Source organism: Camelina sativa, chromosome 4 (genome assembly GCF_030686135.1).
Source record: "Camelina sativa cultivar CO46 ecotype springtype chromosome 4, ASM3068613v1".
NCBI classification, from domain to species: Eukaryota; Viridiplantae; Streptophyta; class Magnoliopsida; order Brassicales; family Brassicaceae; genus Camelina; species Camelina sativa.
The window spans coordinates 17665907-17675180 of record NC_141883.1 but is presented as its reverse complement, the minus strand read 5'-3'; the positions used below and the strand labels follow the sequence as shown (position 1 = coordinate 17675180).

General features: G+C 37.0%; 1 protein-coding gene and 1 non-coding gene across 2 annotated transcripts; both read right to left on the bottom strand.

Annotated features, from left to right (window-relative positions):
* Positions 1-6325: 6325 nt before the first annotated feature.
* On the bottom strand, positions 6326-6399 carry TRNAV-AAC (transfer RNA valine (anticodon AAC)). Its single transcript has one exon. It is a non-coding gene; the product is annotated as a tRNA-Val (tRNA).
* Positions 6400-7015: 616 nt separating this feature from the next.
* On the bottom strand, positions 7016-8210 carry LOC104780410 (expansin-like A3). The gene is made up of 3 exons (XM_087509072.1): positions 7937-8210; positions 7560-7848; positions 7016-7469 (listed from the first exon to the last, which is right to left on the bottom strand). The coding sequence occupies exons 1-3, from the start codon at positions 8055-8057 to the stop codon at positions 7094-7096; spliced, it is 786 nt and encodes a 261-aa protein (XP_087365198.1). The 5' UTR covers positions 8058-8210; the 3' UTR covers positions 7016-7093.
* Between the last annotated feature and the right edge of the window lie 1064 nt (positions 8211-9274).

The window sequence follows — 9274 nt, the reverse complement described above, 5'->3', positions numbered from 1 at the left end:
TTGTCGTTCACGTACAACACCACCCCCGCAGGAATCTCTCTCTCACTCTCCACCTCTTGGCTTTAAAACTTACATAACTGCATCGCCCCACTCTCTCTAACCAACGAACTTCCATTTTTCAAAATTCGAATTCGAAATTTTAAGATGAAGCGCAAGGCTGAGGCGACGCTGTTCGCCGTAAACGCATCACATTCCGTCGATATTTTTTCGACTCTGGTGGTGAATTCTCTGAGAAAATCGTCCTCTGATTCTCGAGTTCAAGGAACAGTTCTGTAGTTCCACAATTCCGAACGAATTGGGATATTATTGCCAGGGCCAGGAAGAAATTCACTCTGAAGTAAGTGGCCATATCTTTTGGTTAGAGATTGAAGATGTGGCTTGAAATATAGCTCGATTGCTATTCTGTTTTGATATATATATATATATATATATATATATATATATATATATATATATATATATATATATCACTCGATTGTTAGACTTGTTCTGTTCTGATTTGACTCCGAAATTTTGTTCTGGAATGAATCGTAACTATACATTTTCGTTTTAGCTGCTAGCTAAGGTTTGATGCTGAGGAGGTGGAAGAGAGTTATCAAAGACTAAGGGAAAGAGAGAGGAGTCATGGATATATGCGGGACTGTGCTAAGGCTTACTGTTCCAGGATACGCTCCATCATGGTTCAATGGGTTGTGGAGGTGAATGTTATCTTTCTCTTCAAATGCATGTAATTAATTTATACATCCATTGATCTCTCAATGTTGAAGCTCAGAGATATGTATTAATAGCAGAATTTTTTTGAAGAGAACGAATATTTGGAGATCTTAGTTCCTGGTTTTAACAACGTTTTCGCCCAAGGAAATCTATAGGAATCTATCTTTTAAGTTTTATGTATCACTAGGCTATGGTATTCTTTGTTGCTCATTCTCTTATCCTTCATTATAAGCAGCAATGTTTCTGAAAAGGAGTTTCTAGGGGTTGGTTCGTACTATGTTATCATGCTCCATGACACATATCCACGCAAAAAGATACATATAACTATTATTTATACATCTCAGGTTCTACCTAAAAGCTGCTCGAGCCAATCCAAAAATTGAAAGGGAAGCCATATCATTCGCTGTTACCTCACTATCCGACCACACTCAACTCTGTTTTTGGCCCTCAACTGTTGCAGCTGCAGTCGTAGCTATCGCCTGCATCAAACACAGAAAAGTCTCTGCCTGCCAACGAGTAACAAAGGTATCAGTCCTTTCAATAGCATTTTTGAAAACTATTGAAGAATATTCACAACCCCGAAACCTCCCTCTCTCTCTCTCTCCAGGTCCATGTTAGAACAACAGATAGCGAGTTGCCTGAATGCGTCGAGGTATTCTTAACATCACTCTCATCAGTCATCATCTACAAATCTCATTTTCTCCCCTAAAACTAAAAGTAAGGTAATTAACTATGTTCAAATTTTGTGTTTCCTATACAAAACAGAGGCTGGGCTGGTTGCTTGGGCAGGAAGCAATCAAAATGAACAAAACCCCTAAAACCAGGACACCGTATATTTGAATTGCGTTTATATATAGTTATACCAGTTGATAAATAATATGCCACACGCGGTTCAATGAAATAAATCTTATTTTGAAATTGGTTAGAAAATAGAAACGATTGCTAGTTTGTAATATAACGATAGCTACCGTTTAGGGGGAAACTCATTGAATTTTAATTTTGACCTTCTAACCAAAACATAGAATACACCAAATGTAATATTACTGAACTACTGATCGTGACTACACGCCAAATATTAACTTCCTTTTCCTTTTCCCATTTTATAATGTTGGTAACTTTGGATATACAGTATGCTTTGCATATTTGTTAGTCAAGAAATCGAGATCACCTAATTTTAGTTATGGATTCAAATATATTGTACTACTATTTCATCATATTGTAGAAGGATATGACACATATATCCGCCGGTTTTGTCTGGAATTCGATATTTATTCAAAAATGTGTTGTCATAAGCTGGATAGTGTTACTCCCATAGTCTCATAATGAGACAGACTACAGAAGTTGCAAAGAAACTGGTAAATCAAGAAAAGTCATTCGCTTGTGCTGAGATTGAAACTGCAAGGACCATTGTGCTGAAACTTGGAGAGGCATTTGAAGAACGGGAACAGATTTTTGAAGCTTCTAGAGCTCAGGGGCCGGTTAGTATTATTGTTTAGTCCAGATACTTATAAGCATTTATACTCTCTCTCCTATTTCTATCCATGACGTCTCGGTGCTTGCAGCTTCGTGTCATACAGGCGGCTTTCACATCAGCCCATACCCCTACCCTCGCCCATACTAGCCATACGTACGGAGCCAACATGTAGAATCAATTGATAGAGTTATATTTGAGATAATGGCCTCATAAGGCTCATAGGTCCTTAATGTCTCCCCAACACCTAGGTTATAAAGAGAAAAAGCCATGAGCACTTATATAATACATAGTATACTAGATGGAGTCATGTGCGTTCCACAAATTTGTTTTATTCTATATTAATATTGATGTTTTTATATAATAATTAGTTTTTGTTTGGTTTGTAATTAATTATTAATTCTGTGTTATTTTAATTGAGAATGGACTTTTTTTTTTTCCTTTGTTTATAATTATTTTTTTTGGCCAATTTGGAATTTGTTTATTTTTTATTTCATTATGTTTAGTTTTAAATATCTAAACATTTTCTCAAACATTTTGAAATGATCAAAGAATAACAACCCTTTACAATAATTAATAATTTTTATTATTATTCATCTTTGTTTTATTAAATTTAAAATATATTAAAGTATATACTATCTCTATTATACAATTACAACATGTTGTTTTGTGATGTAAAACTATGTTACCATAGATTCATGGTGAAATTTGTGATTGCAAGATAGTGTTTAAATATCTAATTAATTGTTTCATCAACAATCTCTCAAGTGTTTTTAATAATGTTAAAATGTTAACTAAGAATAAATAATGTTAAAATGTTTACTAAGAATGAATAATGTTTAAATATTTACTAAAAATGATTAATTCTTTAAAATATATGATTATGAAATATTATGAAAGAATTTAAACGAGTGTTTTCTTATTTTTTTAAGGCCACTTTGTAAATAATGACCAAGTTAGGATGACAAAGTTATAGAATTAAAGTTTCTTCACACGTATGAATGCATTAAAACCTCATAATAATAGGTTGATAGAGTTAATCAATCAATTGTAAAACTAAACAGATAATTTTAAACTTAAGTAAAACTAATAAAATAGAAAACTTCATGAGCTGACCTAGCTTACAAACATTCTTATAAACCGTCGATTAGAAACACAAATCAACGGCTAAGATCTCCCACGTCACTGATCTTCGTCAATATCTAATAAACAATGCCTTGTTACTAAGGACAAAATCGGTTTGGTTACTCTTGTTCAAGTCTGTGACCATCACAATGGTTCCTTTACTGCTACATAGCTTAGGGTTCTTGCATCTGACTTGGAAGCAAGCTCCACATCCAGCACCATCTTTGTAGATTGAAGGTGTAGCCGCCGCAATGTGCCCGGCGAAGAATCTAGTAGCCATAGAGCCATAAGCACAAGCTCCAGCTGCAATCAAAAACAACAAATCATGAGAAAAGAAACAAACAGATGGTAACTTATAAGTAATGAGAGAAAGAAGATTTACAAGAGAGAGCAGAAGCAGAGGAGAAATAAGATGCTTTAGAACGGTGAAGACATCGATCACATGCGTTAACTGATGAAGATGACTACAACAAGGTAGAGAAAGTAATACACTGCGTTTTACTCTTGGGGTGATTACAAAGGCGATTTAGAGTTTTTTGCTTCTGACGCACGGTTTGATGCCGTCGGGGGCTCTTCCGCCGGGGGACGCGGGTCTACTGGATGAGGTTGGCTCTCTAAAGTCAACGGATCTTGAGGAAGGTGAATTACCACAGGTTGGGGAGATCGAAAGGGGTTCGCCACATAAGGTGTCGAAGAATAATGCTGTTGTGGGGAGTCCCCTTGCAGGTTCATCGGAGCTGCAACCGGATTCTTCTCGCGCTGGCTCTGTGAGCACAATGAAACGTTCTTGGGTATCCATGGTGAAAACTCCAGGAGATATGAAGGTCGATTTGGCTATTGAGGAGAATTATGGTTTGCCTACGGTCAGGCTACCAAATAAGGTTTTTGAGGAGGCTCATCCTCTTTGGGATGACTTTCTGGTGTGGAGATTTCTAGCAAAAGCTCCTTTTGTGGGAGGGATCCATGCTTTGGTAAACAAGATCTGGACTCTCGGGGATAAGACCATCAAGATTGATGTCTTTGTGGTGGACAACACAACTGTCCGTTTTCGAATCAAGGATGAGCGTACGCGTTCCCGTGTATTGAGAAGAGGTATGTGGAATTTGTGTGGTGTTCCCGTTGTTTTATCCAAGTGGAGTCCAATTGCAGACATGGAGCCGGAAGAGATTAAGACTATCCCTCTCTGGGTTATAGTAAAGAATGTTCCGCCAAAATATTTTTCTTGGGAGGTTCTAAGTGCAATCACGAGTCCGCTGGATAATCCCAAAAAGTTACATTCGGACACAGAGTCCTGTAAATCCTTTACTCAAGCTAAGGTTTTGGTGGAAGTGGATTTAACAAAAAGTTTGCCAAGTAAAATGTCTTTTATGTCAGAGAAAGGTGGTGATACTATAGTGGAGTTTGTTTTTCTTTGGTTGCCAGCAAGATGTACTATGTGTTCTAAATGGGGTCATTTAGACACAGTGTGCATAACGAAAAAAGAACAGGTGGTTTCATGTCCTGGGATAGTTGCGAAAGAACAACTAAATAAGCCGAATGGGGAAAATGTGGTACTTGATTCAGTCCTACCAGAGGGATTGGGGTCTGCTGTACTTCCTTCCAAGAAGGGGGAAGCAGAGGATATCTCAGATAAAGTTGCTATGGAATTCGCGGATATGGTGGGTGCAAAGAATGTTGGTTGGACGACTCCCACAAAGAGTATTCGTAGCCCAGTGAAGCAGATCTCTAGCCATGAGGAGGTTTCTAATATGTCGAATTCTTTTTCCTGTTTAAGTGATAAGGGGGAACAGGGTGAGGAACTGGAGACGAATGGCACATCGGCTGTGACTAACACTACGAGTACTGATGGTTCTGCTGTGGATCGTACCACCGATACTACGGCTAATGGGGATGATCTAATACTGGTGACACAGACTCAAGTGGAAGATATCGAGCATGAGCGTCCAGAAACTGGTCTGTCCATTAGACCTTCTATGCCTCTTGCTTCAAAGGAGGTTCATAAGTTTTTGTCAAACAAGGGCTCTCAGAGTAGTAGGATCCAGGTTCCTACTTCTCTGAAAACACGTCTCCCTTCCAAACAACACTGATGTCAGGGTTTTTTTTGGAACGTTAGGGGGTTCAACAAAAATGATAAACAAAGGGTTGTGAAGGAGTGGATGAGACAGGGACACTTTGATTTTGGCTGTCTGATTGAAACAAAAGTGAAGGAACGACGGGCTGATAGAGTGGTGCGATCAGTGTTTGCAAGATGGTCTTTCCTCTCTAACTATGATGAACATCGGTTAGGGCGACTCTGGGTGATTTGGAGGGACAATGTCAGGGTTACTCCGGTTTATCGAACCTCTCAGTTGATTACATGTTCTATCTACATCGACGGGATGGATGAGTTTTTTGTCTCGTTTATATATGCTTCAAATTTTCCTGCTGAACAACAAGCTCTTTGGAGCGATTTAAAACACCATCAGGACTCTCCTCTTTTAAAAGACAAAGCTTGGCTTCTCTGTGGCGATTTCAATGAAATCCTAGATGGGGATGATCACTCTCTTAATGCTTGTACCCCGTTTTCCACGACAAAAATGCGGGATTTTCAGGATTTTGCCAGATATTATGACTTGTCTGACATGCATTATCATGGCCAGAGGTTTACCTGGTGTAATAAGAGGCAGGATGGGGTTATATGCAAAAAACTTGATGTTCTTGTTCCACACTAACAGTTTTGCATTACCATATGTATGAATAGGCAAGAATATTTTTGCCGATTTGCTCTTGTTCCACACTAACAGTTTTGCATTACCTGAGATAATTAAACTGCATTTTAAGTATGTGTTTGAGTCTTGCCCATAAGATTAAAGAATCCTACTATAGCTCAAAAGTCTCCAGCACTAAAATAAAATTAAGATAACAGTTATCGAAGTACTAATTAGCTTATAAATTATAGGTTTCAGAATTAAAATCTCCATTTCAACGCATATATTGTTGGGAACATTTAAGGAAAAATGATCAAAAACATAGATATGGCTTCGCCCGAGTTCGAACCGGAGACCTTCAGTGTGTTAGACTGACGTGATAACCAACTACACCACGAAACCTTCTTGCCAAACTTGAGTTACCGAACATAATAAACACAATAAGGTTCTCTTTTGTCTTCAATATTTAGTCCCATACAGTGGCGGACCTACGTACAGTTTCTGAAATATAAAGCAAGAAAACACTAAGCATTTTTCTAGGGATGTCTCGTGTTCAACTTCAAACAGAGCTCTAAGTTGTAACTTTTGTGCTTAGTTGAAAACAGTACAACTAATTTTGTCAAATTTCTGTCAATATTCTTCGAATTCTTTTCATCAATTTTTTTTTTTACTAATATCTTAATGTAATAATTTTTGTTTTCTTTTTCATCTTCCTCACTATAGTATGATGCCTCCAAAATGGTTGTCACAATTTATTCCACATTTCCACTCATTTTATTTTTATCTCTTTATTTTATTATTTTTAGTTGACAACCATTTGCATCTAATATGCGTGTTTAATAGCTTGTACAACTTAAGAGATGTAGACATATCTATGTTATTTTGTTTTCTTGTCGGATTCTTTAATTTGCTTGCATATTGCAATGATATAGTGACTCTAGTTTTTTTAGAATGAACTTTGGTTCTTGAGTTGTACCGTGTACATATAACACATATATAGATCTTCTTAGTCCTCTTGTTTCGTATAAATATATTCTAATATATAATCGAATGGTACTTGTTTGTTGTTTGCCTAAATAACAAGAATTGTAATGAGTCAGTTCCATATGTGACTGCATGTATCACAACCTTCTTGAGCAATGTCGGTGATCTGAACGCCCGCATCGTAGATCCTCCCCGCTTTCCAATTGGCCGGAAGAACTCTCTTTGCCCAAGCTGTTTTGCCATCGTAGCCGCCTGTCACTGTGAACCTAAACTGTAGAGCTCCGGTTGGTACTTTGTCAGTAGCCCACACGGCTCCGTGGCTTCTAGTCATGTAACTCCATTGTGACGAACCAACTTGAGCAATGTCGATGCCTACCACTTCGGTTTGGCCTCCTTGGTAAAAAAGCTTTATCGCCAAGTAATTTGGCTTTTTGCTTGCTTCTTCCACTCTCACTTGCAAATTCCTTTTACCGTAATTGCAAGGAACTCTGTTTTCATTTCCAAAATGTTTTTTTTAGTACCAAAATAAATCAAGTGACCATAAAAACCCAAGAAGTTGGGTGTTTCAAGAATGGAACCTTTGGTATTCAACGTCGACGATGCCTTGTTTGAGAAGATACTTGTCAGCACCAGCACTAGGCTTAGCCATAGCCTTAAAAGCTCTACTACTAAGGACAAGATCGGTTTGGCTGCCCGTGTTCAAGTCTGTGACCATCACAATGGTTCCTTTACTGGTACACAACTTGGGGTTCTTGCATCTGACTTGGAAGCAAGCCCCACAGCCAGCACCATCTTTGTAAATGGAAGGTATAGCTCCCGCAATGTGTCCGGCGAAGAAACTGGTAGCCATAGAGCCATAAGCACAAGCTCCGGATGTGAAAACACATCAAGACATGAGAAAAGAAAGAAACAAGTACTTTTAAAAGAAGTAATGAGAAAAGATAGGAATGTTTACAAGAGAGAGCAGAGGCAGATGAGAAATAAGATGCTTTAGAACTGTGAAGACATCGGTCACATGCGTTAACATATGATGAGAAGAGGGACACTACTACGAGTAGGTAGAGAAAGCTTCGCATTTTTTGTGTTTTTTTTTTAGGAAACAAATAATAAAATCTGTATGAGCAAAAGAGATTGAAATGGAATTGATATGAAAAGAGAAGAGAGGACAAAGAATGGGATTATATAATAGTGAAGAAGATTTTAGAGAGATGATGCCCGCTCAGAATCTTAATCTCTAATAAACACAGACAGAGTCATAGTCATAGTCATAGTCATAGAGTCATTGTGTATTCTTTCTAATTACGCATCATAGAGTCATAGTCATTAGTCAAATATCAAATTTAATTGCTCATTTTCTTACTGGTTAACATAAATGTCAAATGTCAAATGACAAATTTACCAAATATACTCATGGGTGGATGACGTGGTTTTGCACTTTACATATATCGATCGATCGGTCTCACTCTCATCTTTTCAAAAGATCAAACAACATATCTTTGTTTTTAACCTCGCCGACACACATTATTTTCACATTAAAAATGTTTAGTTATAATTCAAAATCCAATTTCACTTTCTTTCGTTTCTATAATTTTTGGAATAGATATGTGAATTTTCGTTAAAGTGAGGGATTAATCTACGAAAGAATTTTAACCCGTTTAATTTAATTAAGCTTCCAAAAATTGTACAAAAATAAGATGAATTTTAGAGTGAGGAGATATAAAATTCATAAAAATGGGAAAGACACATACAATTTTTATTTGCATAGGATATCGAAAACTTCGGACCGCCCTTAGATTCAGTAAGGCAAAATATATGAGAGCATATTCAACCTATTTTTTCATTTTTTGTTACACTTTGGTGTTTGGTTTTCCACTTTTCCTCCAACATATTCATCTATTTTTGACTTCAAAAAAATAATATTTGTGTTATATATGATTTAGTGAATGCCCATTAGAGGTCCATTGGTATAACCTAATGCTTGTTCACCAAGTTGTATCCCCTATGTATACATTAATATGTCTATGGAATAATACAAGCTTTCTCCTAAAATATATTACTTTAACACGTTATTAGTATGCTCTAAACCTTTCTAAACCCTAGCCGTCTAGAAAAAAAAAACCTTAACCGTTTGAGCTAAAAGAAGTCTTACGAAACCTAGCCTTCGTTCTCCGACGACGATGACCATCTACGATTCAATACAGATAAGTACTTTCTATGCTTTAGTCAAATCATGATTTAAGCATATATGTGTATAATAACTCATCGTTTCATGATCTCTATTATAATGGTTTGT